Source organism: Thunnus thynnus, chromosome 8 (genome assembly GCF_963924715.1).
Source record: "Thunnus thynnus chromosome 8, fThuThy2.1, whole genome shotgun sequence".
NCBI lineage: Eukaryota > Metazoa > Chordata > Actinopteri > Scombriformes > Scombridae > Thunnus > Thunnus thynnus.
Genome location: NC_089524.1, coordinates 24,377,845 through 24,405,584, shown reverse-complemented (window position 1 = coordinate 24,405,584; position 27,740 = coordinate 24,377,845). Strand labels below are relative to the sequence as shown.

At 41.0% G+C, this 27,740-nt stretch overlaps 1 protein-coding gene across 6 annotated transcripts in view; it reads right to left on the bottom strand.

Moving 5' to 3' along the window:
• The window catches only part of ncanb (neurocan b), a 186,784-nt gene that overhangs the window by 55,471 nt on the left and 103,573 nt on the right, over positions 1-27,740 (bottom strand). For 4 of the 6 annotated variants that reach the window (XM_067597343.1, XM_067597346.1, XM_067597344.1 and 1 more), the window contains one exon: positions 5,666-5,782. In XM_067597343.1, coding sequence (XP_067453444.1) covers positions 5,666-5,782 — 117 coding nt within the window. Of the gene's footprint in view, positions 1-1,531; positions 1,735-2,286; positions 5,465-5,665; positions 5,783-27,740 lie in introns of those variants that run through there. The other 2 variants (XM_067597348.1, XM_067597349.1) reach the window with 2 other exon arrangements.

Genomic DNA, 27,740 nt, shown 5'->3' with positions numbered 1-27,740 from the left:
ATAGTGTTGAGTACATATTGGTTTTATATAAGTCAGTGCCAAACAGGTGTGTGTGTGTGTGAGAGAGAGAGAGAGCGGGCAGATCTGTGTCAGAAGAAGACAGTTATAAAAAAAGAAAGTAAAAAAAAGCAGAATATATTTCTTGTGTACCCTTGTGAGCCTATTTGGCAATTCGAGTATGCAGGTGAGTGAGCATGTGAGCTTGAATAAGTTTCATTTTATGCATGAGTACAGAGGCATTTCTGTATGAATAATTGTATTGGCCTTTGACAGGAAAATACAGAGTGAGGGAGAGAAAGAGCACGGAGCCAGAATGAGGAGGGGTAGAGGTTAGGGGTTGCAAGCGGAGTGAGGAAGTGTGGCCGGAAATGAAATGTGTTATTTGGGAGAAATGCTGGGGAGGGGCTACAGGCTTGTTTTCACCCCTATCTCTGCAGTGCAGAGCAATTTCGATGCTGCGCTACTGTAGGTCCTGCCAAAGAGCAATGTGCTGGAGGGGTGCCGGGCAAAAAGACAGGAAAGAGTGAGGGAGGCAGAGAGGAAAGTGATAGACAGAGGACAAAGAAAATTACAGAGAAAGGAGAAATGGAAGATTAATAAAAGAGGAGAGCAGGAGAGAAAATGAGGAGAAGGGGGGGGTGAAAGAGCAGCAACGGGGTGAAGATTTGAAGATGTGGTCAGAGAAATAAAAAGGTAAAGTAGGGGAGAAAAAAAAAATCGCTTTTGATAAAAAGTACAGAGTAGGGATGGAGAGCAGGGGAGAGGAGGGAAACCTCAGATCCAATCACCATGATTGGAAAAAAGGCCAAAGCGTGTGTGGAGGTGCAAAATTAAAAAAGAAAAAAAATCAGGTGTGCTTCCTGTCGAGCTGACAACCAGCCTGAAAGACACTGCTGTGTGCCTAGATATAAGATGTTGATATTTAATTTATTTTGCTCAAATTGACCTGGGAGTTCTTCAAACCAACTGTGAATCTGACTGCAGATTACTGTACTTTGTAAGGCAGTGATGGGACCGTGTAGGTGTGTATCTCACATGTGGCTTCTTGTGCCCGCCTGCACTCCGGTTGTTTTTTTTCTGACTGATTTTCTTGAGGAGCTGTCAGAGAGCACAGGAGGGAAAAAAGGGCAACGCTGATAAGGGAGAAGGAGGAGGAGGAAAAAGAAAAAGTGAGAGAACCTTTTGGAGCGTGTCACTTTGGTCAAATTGTTGAGCTTCTCGGAAGCTGCTCAGGTGCGGTTATCTCCTCTAATTCATCATGCAAGCGACAGAGAAAATGGAGAAAGGGACTCCACACTGAGCCATGAGAAAGATGGATGGAGAGGAAGAGGGACACGGGTCGAAAGACAGGAAGAGAGAAGAGAGCGATCAGAGTAATTTCCTCCTTTTTAAGAGGATCATTTACCGTCTTGACCCCACAACACATTCTGAATTTTAAATCCAAAACCTCCTCTACCAGCTATTAGTTCTGATTCTCCTGTGAAAAGCCAAAAATAAAAAAAACACAGCTGTGTTATATACATCCGCATCTATGTTGTAGTTTATTCAGGTGCATACAAATGTCTTACAGAATCTGTATTGCTGCTTTGCTTGAAATTATTTACATGCCTGCTCTCTTTATTTCTCCTGACTGTCTGATGGACTGATTGATGCCTTTCTGAAGAACAAACAGCACTGGACCAGAAATAATTTTCCTAACTCCTGTTCCATTTAGAATCACAGTGATTTGTTGACCTGTGTTGAGAGATAGATTGCGACAGGTTAATGCATTCCCTCCAAAACAAACCACATTTGAACTGAACAGAAATAGCTGCTGCTGTCAAAGGGAATGAGATTTTACTTTCAGGATCCAGAAAGGAAAAAAAACCAACAAGACAGACACAATATAAATGGAAAACACAAGGATGTATCTTAACCTTTAAAACAAATCACTCAATGCTGGTGACCTCATTGCTCCATCCGTGGATTTTTTCATTTAAAGAGCTAAAAATATTGCACTTAAACACAATTCTAACACATTTATATAAAGAGTCCACTTGATTTTTCTGGAGCTTTTGACCATACAGTATCACACAGTGCTTATCATTAGAATGAGTTTTCTCAGTTGCCACTGAACTATAGATATCTTAACTTTCAATGGTTCTGAGCACCTCTCGGACTTCTCCTCCAACTTGACATAAATGTTAACACCAAGCCTTTCTCACAGCAGACATTATATAATAAATTTATATAATAAACGTATAAATAGCTCACCACCTTTAAGGACATTTCATATGTCATTTAATGCAGTTGGTTAGGTTTTCAGGCACAAAAACCACTTAGGATTAGGGTTAGGGGAAGATCATGGTCATGGTCAAAATGATTGGTAAAATGCGGTAAAAATGTCCTGACGTGATGGTAAAAATGTCTGGTTTAACAGCAGTAAAATACCCGACGTGACAGTAAAAATGTCCACTTAGTGGTTTCAAACTGTGCTCTCCTCCTGCTTTTAACCAACTATCTAGCCATCCACCCTCCTACTCAGCCAAAATCATCTTATAAAAGAAAAGGAAGTCACATTATATCGATGTAATCTGAAATGCGTTCACTCAAACGTAACGTAAGGTTGTTTTTGGAGAATGAATTGGAATGTTGGAACCTAAATGAAGTGGAATGACATGCAAAAAGATGCAAATAAAAACAAACAAACAAAAAAGAACACACAAAATGACTTAAGAAATTGGTGTTATTCATTCACTCTTGAAACTTTTAAGGAACAATGTTTGAGTTGCTTTTGAAAGTTGGTTATTTCATCTGGGGTTATTTTGTAGAATGTATAAAATCTGTCGATACTTATGGATTTTGAGTGTTATTTAGATTCTATTGCACTGCTCTCGTTTTTGTTTGTGCTGACTGATCTTCAGTCCAGTCCAAGACCAGCGAGCCTTGAGGACTATTGGATTTATTGAATTTCCTTTGATGTACAATGATCTTTTTGATACTTTTTCAGAGCAGCAAAACAAACTTGCATGTCACTTCTCGCTTGTCAACAGCAGTTGTGCAAACAACAAGTAGGATTAGAAACATTAAGACTGAGATATCTGACTATTTTATGTGGACATAATCAGTAGAACAGCAAAATCCCCAAGGTGCATTTGTCTTGGGATATATTTTAATCTCTTGTATCTGTGAACAAACATTCATCTCAGCTGTAGAAAATAACTTAAATTCATTATTGTATCTCGGCACATGGTCATCAAACTGACTGACTGTGATGATGTGCCTCGTTAATCACTTCATCTGCTGCAGGATCCAGGCTTTACTGGTCCTGATGATGAATGGGATACCATAACTTATAGATTACAGTTTTGGGGGTGTTAGACATTATTGTGCATATGTCTTTACTGATAGTCTCAAATCAGTTTAGATAAAGTTCTTCACTTTGGAATACAGATGAGGAAAGGGGTGTCTCAAGATCTAGCAGAGCTGGAATGCTAACACTGAGATGTCCATAGCAGCGCCTCTCTCTCTCTCTCTCTCACCCCTACCCTCATAAATATTAACTGCAGACCAACAGTAGAAACACAGGCCATCAATAATGCAGCTCCTCAAAATGCTTCTTCCCAAATAATTGCAGCTACATGCCAAGTCCTGGAGACAGCCTCTAAGGTGTGTTTCAGCTGTTGTGCCACTGCCTCATTTTACCTCAATAATCATTTCAGCGCAGAGTATATTGGTTTATATGCTTTTCTAAATATAATGGAGCTGCATCTAAATCTCAATGATCCGGTCAACTATGAATGATGAACTGAAGGAAATGCAAGACAGAAAGTAAAGCACACTTTTCTCACCGCCTGCAGTAGCTCCTTTAGAACAGCACGTTGGTAAAATTGTGGTCAACTTTTGCTGTTATAGGCAATTAACCTTTTTGCCTTTGGCTGTAATTAATATTAAAACATCAGATATGCAGCTGTTTAGCAACATAATCAACATCACAACACTTTTGTAACACTGGGAAAGGCGTTTAAACACTCCTGAGAGGAAAGACACGCAGGCACAGAACTAATCAGTAAATAACAAATATTTTATGAATGCGCTTTTCTCCTAACGTTCAGGCTAAAATGTAATAATTTATTCCATCTGCCTACAAAAACCGCTATGTTTCTTCTCACTCGCCGCCAAATCAAACCAAATTACAAAGTACATGTGTGTAATTCATGCAGTTAACATGTGTTTGTCACAAATTATTGATTGTTGATTGATCTCCGATGGTGTTAATGCACAAGCACACCTAAATGTTGCATAATATGTGCTTTAGAGTATAAGCATTAAAGATTATTGATAATCAGACCCAGGACAATATGCCTCTCATGACCCTTGCCCCCTGATCTATGACCCCTCTTCCATAATTTATGACCCTTAAAACCTCACAGACCTATTGTCTGTGTATGCATGAATATGTAACACGCAGAGATAAAAAAAAGGACTAAAACAGGATTCAATGTGTTCTTTTCTAATTTATGAGCTTCAGGAAAAGTAACATTGATGGCGCATCTTGTCTAATAACTGTTTACACTCGCTTCTTAAAGTGATTTCATTCAGATAAACATCACATATTAAATCAGATGTCCTTAGATTTACTCCAAGGCCTTTTATACAGCAAATGGAGCTGAAAACAAGCTGTGGGGAAAAAAAAGGCAATTGCAGAAATAAAGACAAGTATTGAAACAGTGTTTTTTAAATGCCCACATTACATTACTAAACAGCGCAGCTTCTGTATATAATCTAATATTTACAATAGTTCAACCCCGGTTATTTGGCCAAGACCCAGAATCTATTTGCCAGACTCGACGCCGTCTACATCAACTCTGTGCCGATGTGTTAAAGCTCAATCGAACCGTGTGGAGTTCATGCTGGTGTATTTCTAGAGGTGTCATTCAAAGTAAGAAAGTCACTTTGATGTTTTCGGCCAATGCCACATCTACCTCTTCCTTTCTTTATTTTCCCTGTCCTCTCTCTTCCGCAGGAACATGTGCTGCTGCTCCAGCACTTTAATCAGCTACTCCACCCATCACTGAGCTCATAGCTCCTCTGTGGCCTGTGTGTCCTTGCATGTCTCTGTCACGCACATACACACACACACAAACACACACACACACACATGCACGCTCATACACCTTAAACATCGCACAGCAATTTTCTGACAGCCATACTCTCCCATCACACAGCTGAGTGGAAAGATGAGCTGCCTACTACTCTTGGGGCAGAAGGTGAAAACACACACAGACAGACAGACACACACACACAGAGTTGAGCACATATAGCCCACATTGAGCAGTCTCTGTCACAGCTGGCTGACTTGTAGCATATGGATATTCTCCATTCACTTTCAGTCAGGGAGCTTGATCCAAAACCTCTGGACCTGACAGGAAAGCTCCACTTGGCTTTGTGTGCAGTGAGATTGTATCCAGTCTCCAGCAGAGTCCTGCTAATAAACAAGGAAACAATGCCAACACGCTAGCCGGTGGTTCCCTCCTGAATTAATTGCACAGTAGAGTAGATCTGGTAAATGTTATCCCGACATCTTTGACTCTATTTCCCTTATGCCACAGTGACACAGCATCTGTCTGAGGTTGCTGTAACCCCAGAGGTCTCTCCCCTCAGCCTTGACCTGCCAGTGACTCACCAATCTCGCAGCTCTCTCCAGAGAAGCCCTGAGGACAGTAGCAGCTATAGCCATCACCCTCCTGCAGGCAGCTCCCTCCGTGGAGACAGGGGTTAGTCTGGCACGGGTTATTCTCCACTGTAAAGACAGACAGAGAGAGAGAGAGAAGGGGTTAACTGGCAAATTCATAATTTACTTTCTACAGAGAAAGAGCATTACGAAAGTACCTCGAATATTGACAAACTATGACAGGAAACGAGCCGGCGTTATGCCCCTGTCACCCTCTCACTGCTCTATGACAGAGACAGAAGAAGAGCGGGCAGACAGTACGTAGACTCGTCCCTGTCTCTGTGACTTTCCACACGGTGACTGATTGGCTGTTGTTGTGTCTGTCGCGCCCCTGTTTATCATGACTGATGCTCGCCAGACGAAGGACAATGTGCTGAGTCGACCCTCCCCCTCCTGCCGCTCTCCCACCTTACATCCCAGGTTCTGCTGATGAGCCAAGGTCCTCATAAATTAGTTGATCATTGCCCAGTCATGCGTACTGGCGGGCAGCTATTTTTATGGCACATTACCGTGTTGCAGAGAAGGTAATAAACACATTTCACGTTGCGGGGCTATAACTCCTTGCCTCTTCATGGGAAATGTTTTGGTGGATGAGGAGATTAAGTTGTAATTATGGCTCTTATATTTTAGGATGGGACAGAGGGAGGAGGAGAATTTGACAAGGACAGTTAAAGCGCAGTGCGGGCATAGGGATTTTTTTATTCTGTGAGCAAAGAAGGACTATGGGGAACTTGCCAGATTAAGTGTCTTTCTATTATACAATCCTGATAGGATTGCGGCCCCTGATACAATCTGTCGGGCCATCTAATACACTGCATCTTCTCCATAATAACACCCCGACTCACTTAATGATGTATGAGCAGAGAGTTGCTGTGCAGAACACAGAGTGCAGTTCCCCTGAAAGTCTGGGAATACTGTCGTTTGTGTGTGTGTGTGTGTGAGTGTGTTTATTCATGTCTACATGTGCCAGCATATGCGTGTGTATTTCTGGATGTTTGTGTGACCCTGACTCGTTGCATGCTGGTGAGATATAACGTGAGCGTGTGTTCAATTTCCTGTGAAACAGGGTGATAGACTCCCACCGCTGCAGAGAGACTGCTGTTACACTAGGCAGGGGAGGTGATGGAAAGGCTGCCTTTGAAAATACATAAAAGTGATTCGCTGAATGAGAAAAACCATTAGAGACAGGCTCATTTCTTAAATCATCAGCGGAGTGAAAAAACAACACTGTACGTGATTTGAAAACATACACTGCTTAAAGGTTAATGATGTACTGATGGAGATGGTAAAATCCGCATCTCATGACACTGCTCAACAAAAAAAGATATATAGAATACGGTCAGTGTGAGCACCTGGTTAGCTCTAAAATGTCAGGTAATGGAGGAGAGAAAATGAAAGTGTCTGTCCGTCTACTGTTTCTGCCGCCAAAAACATTTAATGCTTCAACCTTTAAACTACTGAGAAATACATTTTTCATGGTTAAATGATGATAAATTGTGATGAATCATGTTAATATTTTTCCAAAAAGAAAGGAAAAAACAATATGATGGGACTTCAGTTTGTTCTTTTCCGCTGGCTGTGTGCTGATTTATTGTTCTGCTATTGCTCCGTTGCTGTTGTCGCATTGAGCGAGACTGGATAAAAGCTTGCCGGTGACAGTAACTTTGGTATGTTTTCATGAGGGAAAATAACTGAATCTACTCTCACTATTGCTGTCCGCAACAACTCTTCAGGTAAATGAGGCGATGTGAAAATGCGAAAAGCTATTTTGACTCAAACATGAACACTCTGGCATATCTAAAATATCAAAATCTTATATTTTTTGGTGAATATACTTCTCTAAGTGACTTGTGTATGACTTTTATATCAAAATGCTTACAGCGCCTTCAATTCCAGGCAGCTGGTTTCTCTAATCCACTGTAAAATCCAGTGTCTTTGTTGAAAGATGAAGGTGATTTTATGAAGTTTTAAATAGCATGTGCGTGTGTGCGTGCCATTTGAAATATATAAGAATAAGATACTGCATATAACCTGTATAAGAATATCAGCTGAATGAAACAGGTATTCAGTAAAGTTTGAATTATTACGAATTTATTTTGGTTTTCCTCAAAATACCATAAACATATATTCAAGATAAAAAAAACACAACCTTGAGTTTCAGTCTGAAAACATACCTGTGTGCTCTGCAATCTCCTCCCTGTGCATTAATCTGCCGGAGACGCGCTTCCAGTACTGCCAAAGATAATTCTGACATCTAAGTATCTCTGCATGTTTTTTTTGGGGTTTTTTTGGTATTAAATCTCCACTACACAGACATCTCTCCACTCTGAATCACAGCCCAGGCGGACATGTATCTGCTGCAGTGGAAAAGGCAGTGATGCACACAGTGTAACTGACAGCTGAGGTCCAGGTCATCAGGTAGCCTCAGTGAAGGAGGGTTCAGTCAATCACACCGCAGACAGTAACAGCTCCGTTTTTTGGGTTTTTTTTTTTTCTACTGCAATACTACAGATGAGTTTTCTTTGCCGTCGTGAAAAATTAAAGTGACACATCTTAAAATGTAATCCATAAGCTCTTAAGGATTTAGGTGGATGGCATCACCGACTGATAAAGTTAGGAAAAATTTTGGCAAGTTTGGCGCTTAGCAACTGTGTTTATTCACTGTGTGTGGGCATGCATGTGTTTAGTGCCTTAAAAACTTTTAAAGTGTATTCATATTCCTATTCCACAATAGCTGGGAAACCATTTATTGTCATAATTTGACCAAGTTTAGCAAAACTGCTGTGATAATGAGATAAAAAGGGCTTTTCTTCAGCTATCATCTACCAGCACAGATGAATGGTGTTTCTGACTGTGTGGCAATACAGACTGAGAGCTGAGCTGGTCTACTGTAGCAGAATGGGACATTGATCCAATCTGAAGACAATTAGTAATGACTTATTACACACAAATGAGACCGTGGGTGCAGTCCAAGTCCCTTCAATTACATCCACGTTTCCCTCACTTGCGTCCTTTCCTTGCGTCTTAGACCCTCCCACTGAGCATGGCATGGAGAGACGCTAAGAAACCGTGTGAGGAGAGAGGAAAGGAGGAAATATGTTTTTAGAGAAATGAGACGTCCTTTCCTCTGAAGCGTCACGTGAAGCGATGTCCGTTTCTGATGACGGCGGCAGCTGATTACAGCTGGATCAGCTGTCAGTCGGCTTTAACAGCAGTAGCGACTTTTGATGGAGTTTTTGTCTGCACACATATGCACCCAACAACAGAACAACAGTGTTTTTTCTCTGTAGTCTGTTACCTGTTTGACAAACACCTGCACATGAATAAAAACCTGCATGCTGTATTTATACTGTGTACTGTGTCCCGCTCAGAGGCACATGAACCATTTCTACTGGCAGAGTGTGTTTATATTATTTATTCATTATTTGTGTCTGTATTTATTGATATTCTGATTGTGAATTCATTATTTAATAACCCAGAATATGATTAGGGTGTCTTTTGAATGCTGGAAATTATTTATTAGGCTAAATGTTTCAGGGAAAATTGAAATGATGTAACTCATATCAAACCAGACGCTCAGGAATTTTCAGCCTCACATGTGACTGAATAGAAATGATGACAAATTATGTAAAATATAAATGTGTTTAAAAAGTGTTTCTTTCTGACAGACAGACTCTATCTGACTTTAATTTCATCCATAATAAAAGTCAATGAGGGAAATAACAGATCATGAAAAGAAAAATCTTTCTAATAAATGAAGAAAGTTACAATTAACAGATTCTGAACTAGATGTTGAATCAGAAAACAAATTCAATCTAGGGAATGATACACTTATGTTGAATCTGTAATCTGTCTCCACTCAGTTATGTCGTGATGTATCAGATCAGTCTGATCAGCTGCAGCATCCAATCAATAACTGATATCCAATAAGGGGGCATGTCAGCTGGTAACAGCTGTGATGGCTGCTCTTGTGTATCCTCGCTCCTCAGAGCAGAAATAAGAGCTTTGGGACGGCCTGCTAGATTGTGGAGCAGAACGACTTCCGGTTCAAGTGAAGATCGAGGAGTGAGGAGCGAGGAAAGATCAAATAATGTCCACAAACACTAGCTTGCAGACTTACTGGTGACATATGTACAGTACACAGGACTGAGACAGCAGTTATGGACTTTTGTAGTCCATAACTAGCTACATTTCTGCCCAAAAATAAATGCTTAAATGCATGAATACACCTAACAAGGAACTTGTGACTGGGATGAAATTTTTCTGTTTCCTCATTTAGGAATGTTTGTGTGTGTGCATATATGTGAAGAAGCTAAGAATGAATATGCAAGTGAAAAACAGATTAAAAAAGCATTAAGAGAGAGAGACTATGGTCCATTGGAGAGAGGGAAAGAGAAATTTAGTATGAGTACAAGTATGAGAGAGACAGAGATGGACTGAGAATGAAAGAGAGAGGAAGAAAAATGTCAGCCAGGGAGGGACAGAAAGTCACAGAGGGAGCTATCATACATTTCCTCCTCTCTTAATGCTTGCTGCTAGCTTATGATTAATTACACACTGGTCTTAAAATAGGTCGCCTCTCACATTCCTACTTAGTGTCTTTCTGTTTCTGTGTAAAAGACAGAAGAAGGGAGGACACAAGAGTCAGAAAAGAGAGGAGAGATGAGTCAGACTGTCTGTATAGCTCTATATGAGAGAGACATAAGGAGATACATAGATATAACGAAAGACACATACAAGGATTCAGCTTCTAAGGCTGAGCTTCGCTGTGTGACACAAATTCATACAATCAATATAAAGTCTTGTTCCCCGACACTGAACTTACACTGCAACATCTCTTCAGCGCAGTGCAGAAATTCTTGAATCATCTTCTCCTGTGTGACATTTTACTGCTCTATAGGGTCATCTTAAGTTTTTTCCTAAGCCTCTCAGGAGAGAGATTATCTTAGTGTTGTGGCATATTTGGGAAGCTACTCCCTGATGTCAACTCATACATACACGCAGGATTTAGTACAGACCATAAAAGAGGATTGCGATAGAGGAAATGTCTTGCGTCCTATTAAGTGTGAAGCTGAGTAGTTAGCAAAATTCAACTGAATGGAAGCCCGCTGAAAAGGTTGTGCTGACAGAAACACTACGTTGCACACACGCACACGGCAAAACTGCACACACGTGCACTTACATTTTCTGTATATACACCTGCTTATCACCCGCTGTGTTGCTGTGCTTAGACTCACTGAACCTTGTAATAGCTTTGCTGAGACAGAGATCATGCCTCGGCCTGTTCAAGTGTTCCCCCTCTTTGAGCGTGATAAGCCATCACCTGGGCCCGGCAAGAGCTGCCCCTTTAAAATTTAATGCTACAGTACATCCCTAAAAGGTACTGAGGCGCACAGAACAGTTACAGCCATATGGATGACTAAACTGCAATGGCTTTAAATACAGTCACTGTCGTCATCACTGCGATGGCTCGATGAGTCTGTAGTGTGAAATATTCATATTGTCACTTGCATGATGGCTACAGTGAACATGTGTTCTGTGCGTACAGTGATGAGACAGAGCAAGAGATGGCATACATAATACATTGGTGAAAGTGTGTCTGTCAATGTTGCACGTCACCTTGACAGAGTCCACATCTGAGGAAAGCCTAAATTAAGAGTATTCTGCAGATAATTCATAGTTACTTTATCTTACACAAAGCACATGAGATGTGAATGACATACATTTATTTTAATACAACTTGAGTCTTGTTTTCATAGTTTTGTCAGATCACTTTTATCGTGTCAAAACATGCGCAACAGGCAACAAATAAGCACTCTGATGATTGAACAGGTCATAAAAGAGTCAATAGTTTACCCATATTATCTAAACCAAATGTGAGCACCCTCATAATTCTTGTTAATGACTATGGCAAGTGCTGTAGGTCAAAGTTGAATCAAGAAGTCATCTGTAAACTGTGATGGATGATGACAGTTTGGGTGATAATTTAACTGTTCACCTTTGTTTTCTCTTTCCAACAAGGTTTATTGACCTGCTGGTTTCTTTATAACAATCTACTAATCAGCTGATGAACTTCAACCAGAAAAAGCCAAGCTAATAGTAAGCAGTAATGACTGTTTTTGCCAAGGCAGACTGTCTGACTGAGTAATCTGTATGACCTGCATGACTCCAAGTTTCCATCTCTCCCCTGACAGCGTGGACAGAGGCAGACAGACTCACAGGTAGGAATACAATCCATGTATCAACGTCCCCCTAGACAGGCAAGTCACTCGCTGCAGATGAGCTACAATTACTGCCCGGCAAGCTGAATACACACCAGGGGAAAAATGAAACCTACTTCTGCTGAAATATAGATAACACTTCTCTCTAGCGCAGAGATACAGACCCTGATGCGGTCTCAGATCACTTCAAAGGGATTGATTTACAGAGGTGAGCTACATGAGGGCGGAAGGGGAGGGCAAGGTGGTGGGAGAGGAGAGAAGAAGAGATGGAGAGAGACAGAGGTTACGTTTACTTGTTGGTGGAGCTGCTCTGGTTTGTGCTGATTATGTCAGCGCCCCAGCAGTCAGTCTGCAAAGTCAGACAATCTAATGTGTGCAAAGGCTGCCGGTCTGCAGCGAGAAGCATTACACCAAACTCTTCAGCCTTACAGTCTATGAGGTCATAAACACAAAGGGGAGGGTCAGCGCGTCTCGCCTGCTTGAAATCAGGCGTCCACCTCTCCCTTTTAATCCACTGCAACAACTGTTAGTCATTAACTCTTACCTTTGCAGGCCTCTTAACAATTACTCAGATGAAACAATTTGAGGTTAGAAAGGAAGAACGCTGTTTGGTGCAACTGCTCACAACTGCAGCCATAAGCGACTTGTGACATTTTAAGGGGTCACGGTCATCAATCAAAAGTTGGGAACAGCTGGTATAAACCATAATAAACTCACAGATTGTTCATAGGAAACTACAGTAGCTTTAATGAGTGCTGATGAATTTATTGGTTTGTTAAATACAACTATTATGAGCCAAAATCTTGATTCTGAACATGTGGTTGTAAAAGTCACCTATTTACAGCGCTATAAATCCAAAGGGATCACATATAAACTCAGCTGTACTGCTGTACTGGTAGGACATCAGCGCTGAAGGAAAACTGACAAGTCAGATACTGTGAAACAGAGCTTGAACTCAGCTTGGCCACTTAAAAGGCTGCAGATGCCACCCTGCACCCTTTGGGAATGTGTTCATATCTTTGAGGGAAGGTTGTAGATGGAGCAGGTGTAGCAATGTGATTACTGTACCGAGCCTGAGCGGTGCAGCCTCTGACAAACTAGGATTGATGAGCACTGCAGGGGAGGGAGCAGCTATTTCTGTCTGTCTGACCACATGTGGTGCCCTGTGTCTGCCTGCATATATACACACCTGTGTGTGTGAGTGTTTGTGAGTGAGTGTGTGTGTGTGTCCAGGGGTGAAAGGGGTGAAAACAACACTGAATGTAGACTGCAGTCTGTAATGTCAAAAACAGTCATCATGTAATCCATTACAGTATTAATTATTACTGAGTGCGCTGAAAGTTGCAATCAAGCTTGGATTACTCAAATTTCTCAGACTAGCTTGTCAATATATTAAACTGTTCCAACTTATTATTTATTTATAGTGCCATTATCAATTTATAATCATATTTTAATAATGTAGATCAACCCATCATGTGTATGTGATACTATAAAAGAAATGGAGCTTTGGAGACACAAGAAGAAAAAGAAAAGTCTAATAACATTTATGTTAAAATATGTACTTCTACATTAAAAATACACAATAATAAAAAATGCAATCATAAAAAAATTCACATAGACAATTTTAGAGTAGAGTTTCTGATTTCTATTTCTATCCCGTCCCCGTAATTGTAAATTGAAACTTTCCATTTTCAACTTCACCTCTTTTCAACTGCCTAAAATGTTTTCTTCCTCTCTGCACCAGCAAACACACACGGACATGCACAAATGCAAACACACACACACACACACACACACACACACACACACACACACACACACTCACAAACTATGGAAAAGCATGACACTTGCAATTAGCTACAGTGCCAGAAGCCTGAGACAGCAGAAAGCAGCCGATGCGCTCTTAGTGAGCACCTCGTGGACCAAGCGTCACACTGAATCAGCCTGGAGTGGACCAGGGAGGAGTAACATGCCAGCAATTCAATACAACCCAATTCAGCAGGCCTGCACGGCGAGACTGACGAAGAAAATTGAGGGTCTATTGTTACAAGAGCGGCACTTGTGGCGTCTCCATTCGCCCTAAATAAATTGCATTATCTGGGCTGTCAGAATGGCAGGAAAATAATCCATCCTGGCTTATCATCACAAACACACTCTATCCACGTTGAGTTTTTTTTTCCTCTTCTCTTCAATGTGGATTTGCTCTCATTTCCAGGGTTTTGTGAGATGAGAATATTGAATCAACCGCATTTCTCTATTTTTAATTATCCAACAACATTTTACACGCCATGAAACTGAAAGAAGGTAGAAAAGAAGAGGGTGTAACAGTCACTGTCAGTGATGTGTCATGAAATATTCATATTATGACTTACATGATAACTCAGAAGAGCATGTATTGCTACACATCAAGTGTAATGAACATGCATGTATGCATGATTAATATGCTGCCAAATTAAGTACGGGATGTACACACAGATGTAGGCTGAGTTTCTCATTTCAAGAGCAATTAGACAAGTAGGCATTTACTGAATTGGAGATTTTCATAGAAAATGTGGCGCAAGACGCAGTAGGACAAATAGGTATGTCCTTCACCTTTAAGTGCACATTGTCCATCAGGTTGACCTGTGCAGCAAGTATGGTGAGAAAGTGTAACTTTTATGTAAAGAGATAGAAGTTGAATGCAAATCTAGTAGCGCAGAGAGGAGTTGGTGGTTCAGTCTGTGTATCACTCAGCTGATAAAGTGGTAATATCACAAGCAAACCCATATAAAAGAGGTGATGAACATGTGCAGCGTTACAGAATAAAATTGAATAATGGACATAAACGCTTCAATCCAATTTTCTCCAACCACCTGACAGATTTAGATCAACATCAAAAACACAACTGTGATGTGATTACAGTCAGTAAAACAGGCTGTTTTATGCACCACTGTCTGTAGACTGAATGAAAGCCCTCCTGCTCAGCTGATTACATCTCTGCAGCCATCTGAAGGCAGCAGCACGTATATGTGTTGCGTCAAATGCAGCACAGGTATGCACAATAGTCCATTGTGGTGAAACTGACAACTCTGACTGTATCTAAGTGATTTCATGAAGTGTATATAATGACCACAGTAAAAGAAGTCTCTCTTTGATTTTTAAAATGCATTTTTGACTGCAATATACTTATTATGATTGTGCCTACATGATTATATTGGTTAAATCTGATAGGACTGTGTCAAAAATCGATCAGCACAGAATGGCTATTGTGTGGATCATTTGTGTTTCAAAATTAAACCATTTATCATCTACATAGAAAACAAGTTGACCAGACTTTCAATATCTCCACAAATGTCAATTCAACTTACAAACGCACATTATCTGCCTTGGGCAACACATTTGCGGTGCTATATATTTGCTTCTTGCCTTGTCACAGTCTGCAGCTCACAGAAAACATTATTTACCTACTTGGAGGAACTGATTTGCACTCTTCCCTTCATTTGGTGAGCCACTTTCATCGTGTCCCACTGTGACTGGCACAGCTGCTTAAAAGGGATGAGACCAATAATGTGACAAGCTGAAAAGACAAGGATTAATCACCAAACCCTTTTTTAAAATTCTATGTCTTCCAAACTTTTGTAAACAAAACAAACAAGTGCACTTGGACTCGCCTTCACTGACCTTGAGCATATGACCTTGTGCTTCGTGTTGTTTTTTGCTAATGTGTAATGTGTCATTAAAATAAATCGGAATGAAAAAGCAGGACACAGAGACACACACACACACACACACACTCAGATCGGAGATCTCATATTCCCTTGCCTGCATGTTTGTTTTCCTCTGTGGCTACTATCAAGAAGTTGTTCTGACAGCAAAGCAACACTATTAGGAGAAGCGAGCTGTGGGCAGGAGAGGTTGCCTGGAGACCTGTTTAAAACTCAACAAAGACGAACTAGTTTACATGACCTCGGAGTACCCCTGCCAGGAGAAATGTCTGAAAAGAAGCTTACGTCCAAAAATTCCTCCAAGCCACTATCACAATTTCCAAACATACTCTTTCCCTTTATAGCTCACCAGATTCTGTAATTTACCCCTTCATAACCACAACCTTCCCATTTATAATAGAAACCCCCCCCCCCCCTCCCTCCTCTTGTAACTTGTCATTTTCCCCCTGTCTCCCAGCTGGGACCGATCTGTGGGTGTGTTGTGAGGGGAATTATTGTATGGATATGTAAAATGCTTGTGTGAACTTCTGAAAGGTTAAAAAACGCTTAGTGACAGTCACAGAAACCATGTCTGTGTGTCTGAACAGTATGTTCCTGTGTGAAAGAGAAACAAAGAACATCTGTTCATGCTGAAGCATATCCTGCCATGTTCGTATGGATAAAACCACAGATAAGAGTAGTCACAACAGTCCTAGAGGTTGGTGTAAAAGCGACAAAGGAGTTTTCACCCCACTCTTCAGGGCTCACTCCTTTGCAGCAGCTTCTATGTCTGTATCGAGTGTGAGGGAGCAATGCTCTGAGTAATAAACAAAGTGTGACAATACTGTATTGAGAAATTGTTTCTTTTCTCATTGAAGTCAAGTGCAAGAGGTGAATTGCCACGACAGTGTCTGACATGCCCTACATGAAGAGACCCCTCAACCCCTCTACCCGCTGTGGGCTGGCTGCTGCATGATGCATTGTGACTGACGCTGGGAGCCAAACACCCCTGCCATCGCTCCACTCTGCCCTCAGAGCCAGCGAGAGTGAGAGGGAGTGAAGTCAGTCAGGCAATCTGGCAGCTCAAAACCCCAGCTGGGTGCACTCATCCTCTCCGCTGCCACTCCTCTGTAGCTAGAAAATACCTCAATTTGAAATCATACATTTTGCTGTTAACCTTGATGGCAGGCAGCTCCATTTTCGACAGCGCATGCCTGCATGTGTGACTGGCTGAGTCACTGATGGATGTGTGTGTGTCTGACTGGAAATGGAGAATAAAAATTCAAGAGTTACATCTCAGGGACGCTGCTATTCAAATCTAGTTGGGTGTGCTACAGGAATGATTTTCAGTGGGTCTGGTGAGCAGGGTTTTACATCATAATAAATCTATATCCAGATGCTTCCCGTTTAGAGGTAATAAAGGCAGTGTGTTTGTGCAGAGAGAAACTGATCTGAAAAACAACATGGCTGTGTACTGCTTGTTTGTCTCACTTCTTTGTCCTCTAGGAGGACAGGCTCGTTAGATACAGGTAGGGAAGTGAAATATTCTTTCAGTGAGAGGAAGCAGATTCCTGACGTCTAATCTGATAGGCCCTGAATGCTCCATTGTCACGGTTACCCACATAACCCGACCAGGTTAGTCTCTCCCGCTCAGCACATCCGCACAATGGCTCCACACAGAGGATTATATTCCTTCTGACAGCACCCTGCCAAGCACCCTGTCTCTTTCCATCCCTCCTATCATTTCCCAATTGGTGCCACACAGAGGTGATGTTGTTTGTTGCTTTATAAAACTCTACACACCCTCAGGGGCCCTAAGAATGTATCTGACAATAAAATCTCACAGATCTGGATTCATTGGGGAAGAAATAAAAAAAAAAGCAAGTCTTCTCTTCTGAATGAATGACTGTGTTTTTAATGGGGTGACATATGGCTCAGCAGAGGTCTTTTCTTATTTGGTTTACAGATGCGGCTAAATGAAAATGACTACAATAAAATCAGAGGAGATGACGAGGCCCGGATGCTCCAACAAGCAGTTGATGGTTTCATCTGCTGTGCTGCTGAATGTTTTACTTTGCAGTTTTATTCCTCATAGAGCCAGTTGGTTTTACTGTGTCTTCTCCAAAGCCAAGAGGAACAAATGTTCACCATATTTGGCTGGTGTGGGAATAGCAAACTTCCAATCCAAAAATGCAAAGTTATAAAAAGTTGAATGTGAGCAAAAAAAGCCACAAATTCTCTTGCAACAATACTTCAAGAATATGTGAGCATGTGTAAGGCACTGCGCTAACAAAACAAATACATGATTAACTAGAAGAGCTCACTCAGTAGAGCGCAGATCTCCACCAGGTAGTGATGCGCGGATCAGCTCTGATGTCATCCGAATCCGCATGTATGCATAAATCATCCACCCGACACCCAAATGAACAAATTATTTTCTCCGAGACCCACACCTGCATGGACATTTCACTACAACCCCTATGCAGCGCAAGCTTTCCAGGTGATTTCTTTATTGTGTGTTGTATTGATGTATGAGCTGGTTTGCTGGAAATGCCTTTAGCTATGCCGTAATGCATATCGTAAAATGGCGAGGACTGCTGAAAAGATGAAAATCTAAGCTTTATGACAGGCTCATAAGGAACGGTATTATGAAATAGGTTTTTCAAAAATTGTGAACCACCACAATGACGAGAGGTCCTTGAGCATACAGTCATAAATGTACACAAAAAATAATAGGTTGATGGGTCCAGTAGTATACGAGATTAACTGCAGACAGATGCATGCGCGCACACACACACACGGACACACGCGCATACACAACCAAATGCATCATCCCCTCCAGGCTTACGCCTTACGGAGATAAAAAGCATATGTTGTGCCCGGGGAAACAGAAAACTGGAGCTTAGCATCATTTGTTACTGTGTTACTGAAGTTAACACAGCACTTTGGTCTGCCTCCCAACTGATCTTTAGAGGGCTGTGAGATGAGAAAATATTCATAAAAACAACAGCAAAACTTGTTTTTCACTTCTACTGTGGATCTGCTACGAGCAACAGTCAAGAGATTAAAGTTCTCAAAAGTTCCAAAGACAGGGAAGATGCATACTACATGAGCTTCTAGATTTGCATGTATAAAAATTTAAATTGAGAAGAAAAATGTAAAAATTTGGATAATTTAAAGACAAGATCATGAACAACAGGGGAGTCAAACTGGACGACAGGAAAAACAAGAGAAAACAAGGAAATTCCCCGAAGTGTGACAAGAGCTAGGAAGATTTAGCAGGAGCTTGTTGCTAGGAGAGAGGAAACAAGAGGAAAATCAACAAACAACAGATACTCAAAAGGGAGTGAGTAGGCCTAAATATAACTAATAGAAGAAACAACACCCTTGGACTATTGTAAACTTTAAATTATAGTTGTTTGTTCAAATGTTACAAATAGACCAAGAATGACTCAGATAAGCCATTTGAGCTGAGGTCAAACAGTGACATTTGGAAACCCAAAGTGGCAGCTGGAATCAGATGGAATCAGTGGCAGCCAACTGTGGCAGCTGGAAGCTAGCAGTGGATGCTAACAGTAGCAGCTGGAAAACGGCAATTTGAACTTTTATTCAAAGAACTCTGACCAATGACCCATTCAAAACAGCAGCCAACCTTCCTTCACTGCCCAGAGCAGAGCATGAGTGACATCATCAAAATATACGACCCACCAGACATTAAAAATGACACAGGGAGAAGCACATTCAAACATGAGCTTCTTAAGGGACAGCCAGAAACTGTTTTACTGATGTTTTTAAAGTGGAGAAATTAGTAATTTCATCTTATACACTGACAGACCTGAAACCTGGCATAGAGCCATTATCGACCCTCACCCCTCAGTGGCAAAAAATATCACTAAGTAGGCTCGACACAGTAGTTGGTGTTACTGGTGTGACACATTGTCGGGTATGAGCACCCACGTTCATCACATAAAAAAACTCTAATTTTTAAAATACTAAGTGTGTTATCATACTTAGTTGGACAATGGACACTGCAGTACTCCCTCCTGCTCTCTGCTGTAAACACACGTAGCTGTTAGTGAGCAGCTGCTCTCATGTCTCCGCAGGTCTCTGCGCTTGTTTTCAGCAGAAACTCTCCTGCTCTCTGACAGACTCTAAACATCTCTCTCCAGATGGTTGGTGGGTTGATCTGGTTCTGGTTCTAAGCAGTGGTTGTCTGGCTCGTCCCTGCATATGTGTGCGCAGCAGCCTGGCTGTACATGGACGAGGACTCGCTGGTGATCCTGAGCAGCAGCAGCCTGAAGCTTGCCGTCAGTAACTCATAAGTAAGGGGAAGATCTAAGATCTAACATTAAAGATCAAGGAAAGCGCTCAACAGATACTGAGCGTCATTGACGAATATCATATCTTGTAAAATGTCCAGTGTAACTGGTAACCCCGTTGTTGTCACAAGTTTGTTAACCAGTAGGAAAATTTCCTCACCGAGGCATTCCTAGCAACAAGGAGGATTGGCAGATAAAGATCAGGGGCACAGAGGACTCAAACAGCAGAATGACAACTGTCAATGTTTATAGAAGTGGTAAAGTCATGGTACAGGGGTAACTCAAGCTTTTCCAGGACAGTATCCAGGGACTCTCTGGTAGAGAGAGTAAACACCTCTCCTATGAAACTCCAGACTCATGCTGGTGACACAGATGCACCAAACTGCAGGAGGAACACCATGATGAAACAGAGCAGACCCTGACCCCTCCACATCAGACCTCCTTTACAGACCTGACAGAGCACTTCACTCAGAAGTAGAGCTGTTGCAGCGTAGGGAAATTGTCTTGAATCAGACAAAAACTAAGGACAGCTCTTACAACAACAACAAATGGAAAAGATGAAAAAAGAGCAAGAAAGCATACAGACAACCTATCACAAACAATTACTCAAAGACAGAGAAAGCCACAACAAAGACCTGCTTATTCTGACAGAACAAGTGAGAGAGCTATGGCAAGAGAAAAAGAGCCAGAGGAGAGAGCTTGTTGCATTGTCAGAACAGGTTAAATAGCTAAACCACGAGAGAGAGGGTCACAGGAGAGAACTCGCTGTTCCAAAGCCCACTTTAGACCAAGGATTCACGACGAGATATGTAAAAACTTGCAACACGCCGGTCTGCAACGTTCCAATATACACCAATGTGACTAGACAAGACAGTGTATCATTTCCATAGCAACGACTCTCTGTACTGCCGTTGTAACTGACGGCTTTTCAGGCTTTTTTGTAGCTTGTTAATTTGTAGCATCTTAAAATATGAATGAGGATAGTGATAGTGAGTTACTTGCTACAGTTGCAGTTCTAGCATTGATGATACGGCGAAAACATAAAAAACGAGAGGGTTGAGAATTTGGAGCCGTCCTTGGGTGCTTCAATGGAGTACCCAGGGGGCTTATGCAAATTTATGCCATGAACTTGTTATTTCTTTTGTCATACGGACACAGCTGTTCCGCAACTAAATTGATGAAATGATCCTCTCTTTCCTCTGTCCAAAACGCCACCATTTCGACCAGCTGATAGTTTGTAACTGACTTGGCCGGCTGACTTTGCTACAAGCTGATTGGCTGTTGAAACAGGTAACATGTCTTACATTCTAAAACCAGCCACTGGTGACTTCACAAGCTGAGTCACAGGCAACGCCACCAACCGGTGTGAGTCAAACTGAGGCGGGCCATTTACACTGCTGCAACTTTACCCTGCACTGTTCTAAAATAGTTTAATCTCGTCGCAAGTCTTTGGTCTAAAGTGGCCTTAAAAGAACGTCTGGGAGAACTGCAGCTGGAGAGTGAGAGCCACAAGATTCAACCTGTTGCTCTGACAGAGGAATTCAAGGAGAGGGACTAAGAGCACTGGATGGTTTGAAGGAACAGGTGACTTCCCTCACTGAGGACTAGCCACGGTCAACACACAGCAGTAAGCCCCTCCCAGAACACCCAGCAGGATGATCCCCTCTCTCAACCAGAGCAGCCAGCAGCTACACCACACACTCAGATGGTCCCATTAGACCAGATAATCCCACTGCAAAAGCAGATATTGTGTTACTGATTAACTCACATGGAAAATTCATTGATGAGAAAAGGCTTTTCCCCAAGCACAAGGTGGCAAAACTTTGGTGTCCAAACAGAGGCAGCCATGGGTATTCTGTCTGAGTCTTGGCTCCCAAATCTACATCCTAATCCACACAGGTACAAATGACCTGAGGGCACAACAGAAGAGAGTGGACCTGTCTCTTAGAGCTGAGAAGGCATGTCACACCTTCTCTAACTCTAAGATAGTGATGTCCACTCTGTTACCTGTAGGATTTCCATCCACACACAATACAGAAAGTGAACGTCAGCATCTCTAGAGACTATGAATTATGGCCAACTGTTTGCGTTGCCAACTACCCCTCTGTACAAGATCTTTATGATCACGTACACTTCTTCATGGAAGCAGTTCCACTCTTCACTAAGACACTGAAAGATGTCACACTGAACCAAAGAGAAACACTCAACAGGAGGAGCAACACAGGAACCCCCAGCACTCCAACAACAGAGAGGCACCACCTAGGACCTGCCAACAGCATGCTGAGGAGAGCCTGCCAATCCAGGTCAAAGCAGCACCTACAACCACCACCAGAGCACAGATCTCAAGAGAACATCAGCCATACCCAGTCTGCACAAACCAACCCCAGACCCAAGACCTCGCCACCTCCCAGACCTTTCACACCACCACCATCACCTTCACAGCAGCCGCAGCAGCAGGAACAGAGATAGCCAGGCAGACCGTCCTATCCTGAGGTGGCAGACCCCACCCACCGTGAACTGAGATCGATCAGGACATGCTGAGTACATTATGCTCTCATTTTATGAGCCACAGTCATGGTCAGTGGTAATGAGCAGGTAGTGGTTCTTTAACAAAAGGTCCACAAACTAAACTAAACACTGTATACACACACAAGTTAAGAACTTGAATTTATGGTCTATATAATCATCACATTGCAAATTTATTTTATGTTCAAAACAGTCATTTCTTTCTTCTCATTTTAAAATGGAAATCTGTTACAGTTGCAATGAAATCATTTCACATATCTGTGGAAGGTTAATGATGCCAATATTGATGTTAATATTGTTATTTTGCAGGGCACTTGGTGCAAAGGAGATGCCTCCACTGGTTTCCCCCTACCTACAGAGAGTTTATAGTCCTATCAACAAAACTAAATGGAGTCAACCAGGGTAGAGACTTAGGAGGAATGTTGATATGATATAAGTCAGAACTAGCAGACTCAATAGAAATAATGAAAAAAGGGAAATATCACATTTGGTTAAAAATTTAAAAAAGATATAATTTCCACTGAGAAAACTGTTTTTTTAATGTGCAATTTATATTCTCCCAGTAGAATCTCCATATTTCAATGAGGAGATTTTCACCATCATAGAAGAAGAGATCAGTCATTTCCAGGCCCAGGGATCTGTGCTGATCACTGGAGATTTTAACGCTAGAACTGGTGCGGACTTTACTAATACTGAAGGTGACAGTTACATCACCAGAGCTAACCTTAACTTCCCTATCCTTCCCAACAGGAATAACTATGACAAAAACACAAACAAGAGTAGAAAACACTGCGCACTGAGTCTGTCTGTACATTGTCAATGGAAGGCTGCAAGGGGACTCCTTTGGACATGATACATATTGTTCAAACCTTGGCAGCAGTACTGTTGATTATGCTATAACAGATTTAGACCAAACCTCTTTGAGAGCCTTAATGATGAAAGAAAAAACACCTCTATCAGATCACTTTGTATCTGAAAAGAGCAGACACAGCTAACATATGTTCTCAGCCCTGTAAGCTGTACAAAATAAACAAGCAATACACATGGGCACAGAACAGCCTGGAGCAGCACCAGGAAGCAATGGACAGTTAAGATATCCAGTCTCTTCTAGACTCCTTTTCTGGTCCAGATCTACCCTCAGAATACAGAAAATGTAGAGCTGTGTCTGGCAAACATTAACTGCATATTTGATCATTTGCCTCATTATCAAACTTAAAATGCAAATAAAACAACCAAAGAAAATGTACAGGGAAAGGTGGTTTGATTCAGACTGCAAAACCATTAGGAAGACATTAAGAAAAGTCTCAAACCAAAAATACAGGAATCCAGACAGCATGGAGCTCTGCCCTATGCCATGGACACACTACATGACGTTCAAAGTCATCAGATCACTGTACTGTTCACACTACACAACCGTTTGTCTTGTAATTGGGAATCCTGAAGATGTTGTGGTTTGCACACCACATAACTGATCGGTGACAGGGGGGTCACACATTACAAGATCTTTCATCAGAAGGAAACCCGGCGAGTCTGTCTGGTCTCCAAACTAGGTTATGTTACAAAACACATGTGAGAAGAGACAGGAAATGACACAATACCATGCGCATAATAAAAGTAAGTAAGGTAAATAAAAATTCTTGCAATGAAAATGTAGCGGCCTGCCTGACCAGGTTACAAATACTGAAAAACTTACGTGAATGCCCCCCCAATACAAATTGATGCATGATAAGACTGGGTTCAGGGAGCTGCTGCAGATGACAGCAGGTGTTTGCTCTGCTGTCATCACCCCGTGTCTTGTGCTCTCATTGGCTGTAACTTGTCGCTGCCCTCATTGCCAGTCACAACACTTATCAGACTTCAGGATTAGGGCTCCATGATAGGTCCAGATATTTAGCTTGCTTCGTATCTTACGGGCGCCTGTAAGGTATTGGCAAGCTCTCGGCAAGCTCTCAGATCGCATTTTTCAACAGTTCACAGACAGTGATCGAGCGCTGATTTGCCTCTGATCTGTGGCTTTTGTCGGCGATCTCCAAAAACTGTTGGTGTGGCTAAAATCGTGTAGTGTGAACTTGGCATTAATTACTGTGAGACTCTAAAACACACTGAGAGCAAAAAAAAAGAAAAATATCTACAAAACTAATTAAAATTAATTGAAGAGTCTCTGGGGTCAAATAAATTCTGGGAAAATTGGAACTTATTTACCAAGAAACATCACAACGAACAGTCCATTTCAAAGAATCAAGCTCAAGAACAGATTTCAGAAAAACTGAAATATCTTGAAAGAGCTATTAAGAATCATCAGATCCCAGTGGATTACCACATAATCCCAGAATTAGAACTGGAAGACAAACTGAACATTACGCAGCCCAAAAAAGCATGCAAGCCTGATGGCATCTTAAATGAGATCTTAAAATATACCAACAGAAAATGCAAATTGGCCATCATAAAGATATTCAACTTGGCACTAAGTGTGGGTCATTTCCCTGAAAGCTGGAGTGAAGGGCTGATCACACCCATCTTCAAGAATGGAGACAAATTTGATCCCAACAACTACAGAGGCATCTGTGTAAGTAGTAAGTTTTTTGGCAGCATTCTAAATTCAAGAATTATAGACTTCCTCATTGAGCACAGTGTTAAAAATCAGATTGGATTCCTTCCAAATGATAGAACAGCTGACCACATTTTCACCCGACACACACTAATTGATAAATATGTAAATCAAAATAAAGACACAATTCATGCATGCTTTGTTGATTTCAAAAAAGCTTTTGATTCAGTCTAGCATGACGGATTACTTTTTAAACTAATAGGAAGTGGTTTGGGGGGGGGGGGGGGGGGGGAGAGTATTTTGATGTAATTAAATCAACATATGATAATAACAAATTGACTGTCAAAATTGGAGATAAACACGGAGACATCTTCCCACAGGGTAGAGGGGTGAAGAAAGGCTGCAACCTCAGCCCCATCCTCTTCAATATTCATATTAATGAACTTGCATTGTTATTAGAACAATCACCAGCACCTGGCCTCACTATTCAAGATACAATCATCAAGTGTCTGTTTTAAGCAGATGACTTGGTAATACTGTCAAGAAGACCAAAATTATCACCTTCCAAAAAAGATCAACATTACTGAGAAATGGCCCAAGATTTTAAATAGGTGGGACCAAAATAGAACAAACAAATACCTATACTTACCTAGGTTGACAAATTCTACAGGAAATTTCTGCTCTGCTGTGAAGGAACTCAAAGAAAAGACAAAAAGGGCTTTCTATGCCATCAAGTGTTCAGTTCAAATCCAAATTCCAATTAGGACATGGCTAAAAATATTTAAATCAGTTATAGAATCGATTGCATTGTATGGTAGTGGGGTATGGGACCTGTTACTACAAAATGATGGGACAAAAGTCCAACTGAAACTCTGCATGCAGGGCTGAATTAGGCCAATATCCATTACTTCTAAGTATTCAAAAAAGATCTATCAAATTCTGGAGCCATATTAAAAAAGAGTGACCCTGCCTGTTACCATTATAAAACCCTTGCCTGCTAAGAGTTGAACATAGAAAGGAGTCCCCTCAGGCTGGCTGACCTTTCACCTTCTGACATCACAAGTCCCAGCTCTCCTCCAAGCAGTTACCCTATTACTCAGAGGATTAGACCTAACCAAATTATAACTAAAGAAAAAGAAAAAGATGTTACTTATTGGAATGATATAACACACTCACAACACAAACTAGAAACATATTTGGCCCTCAACAGACAGTATACTGTGGAAGACTACCTAACCACAGTAACTGATAAGAACATGAGAAAGAAATTGAGAAGACTGAGTGACCATAGTCTGGCAATAGATAAAGGAAGACCTGGCTGCCCAGAGAGGACAGGCTGTGCTGTCATAGTGATGAGGGAGCTGTAGAGATAGAATTACACTTTCAAAAAAAAAGTAAAAACTACAGAAATATTAGGGAGGAAATCTTTCCAAACCTTGAAAAAAAATGCCCTGAATTCTGAAGTCTGACAGAAAGGGAGTAATTACCCCTCATTCTGGGGTAAAAGACAAAATGTACAGTGTTGGCTGCTAAATATGTCACTTCCAGCCACAACAAAAGAGACAACCAGTAGGACTTAGACAGACAGACATTTATAAATATACTTGTACTTACCATATTCTACTTACCGCTACCATCTGCTTTTGTTCTTTTTTTGTTTTTATGTTATTTATAGACTAATGGCTTTCTTGTATTATCCCTACTATTAACATCTCTTTATTTTATCATCAGTAGATTTTCTTTTGTTATCAATGGAACAATGGATATCTTGTATTACTACTAACATCTATTTATTTTATTATCAGTAGATTAACACTTGCATTGTTTTTGTTTGTCTTTTTTTTTGTCTTGCATTGTTAAAGATTAAAATTGTACCAATACTAACTTGATTACTATTCTATTTATTTATTCTATTAACTAATATTGTTTTTTCACATTATTTTTGTTAATTTCATTCCTTAACATTGTCTTTCATAATTGTAATTGTGCTTTGGCAGCACATGTCAAATGTCATGTCAATAAAGCCTATTAAATTGAACAGAATTGAACTGATTCCTTCATTCATCTGCCATAATGGGAGCTCTGGGTCATACAATCTAGAAAATAAAATACAGCTGCCTGTGATGGGGCTCCTAGAGGCTGAATAATCACCGGGTTTTGTTGCGGCAGCAAAGATAATAAAGCATTTTTATGACGCCATAAAAATGCCTGTTTAAGACAGCTTTTCTGTGTTTTTTCAGGCCCACTGCAGAATATTAAACACAATTTTTGATGTTGCATTAGCTTTACAAACATAGCTATTTGTTCCATTGACTTTTAAATGTGCAAATCAAAACTTTCCATTATTCACATGTCAGTGCACACTCATAACAGATATTTTGCTTGAGCTTTTAGCCTGCTTTACAGAAAATCCCTCACTGAATTATTTAGTCGTGTTTTTTACATTAACTGTTTAAAATCAACAGCTCTTTGCAAAAAGGCAAATATTTGCCATTCATATCACTGCTCGCTGCAATGTTCACTTGACACTCAGAGAGACTGAGCATCATGAGTTACTGAGCTTACATACATGTGAATGCAACACTTTTTGAAAGGCGAAAAGTGCTATGAGAACAAATTCTACAGATCAGTAAATGGTTGCTAATGTGTCTTAGACTTGACCGTCCACGTTTAAATGTCAAACTCAGTAGATTTTAAACTGCTGTGCGTTATTATTATCAACAGTCAGCG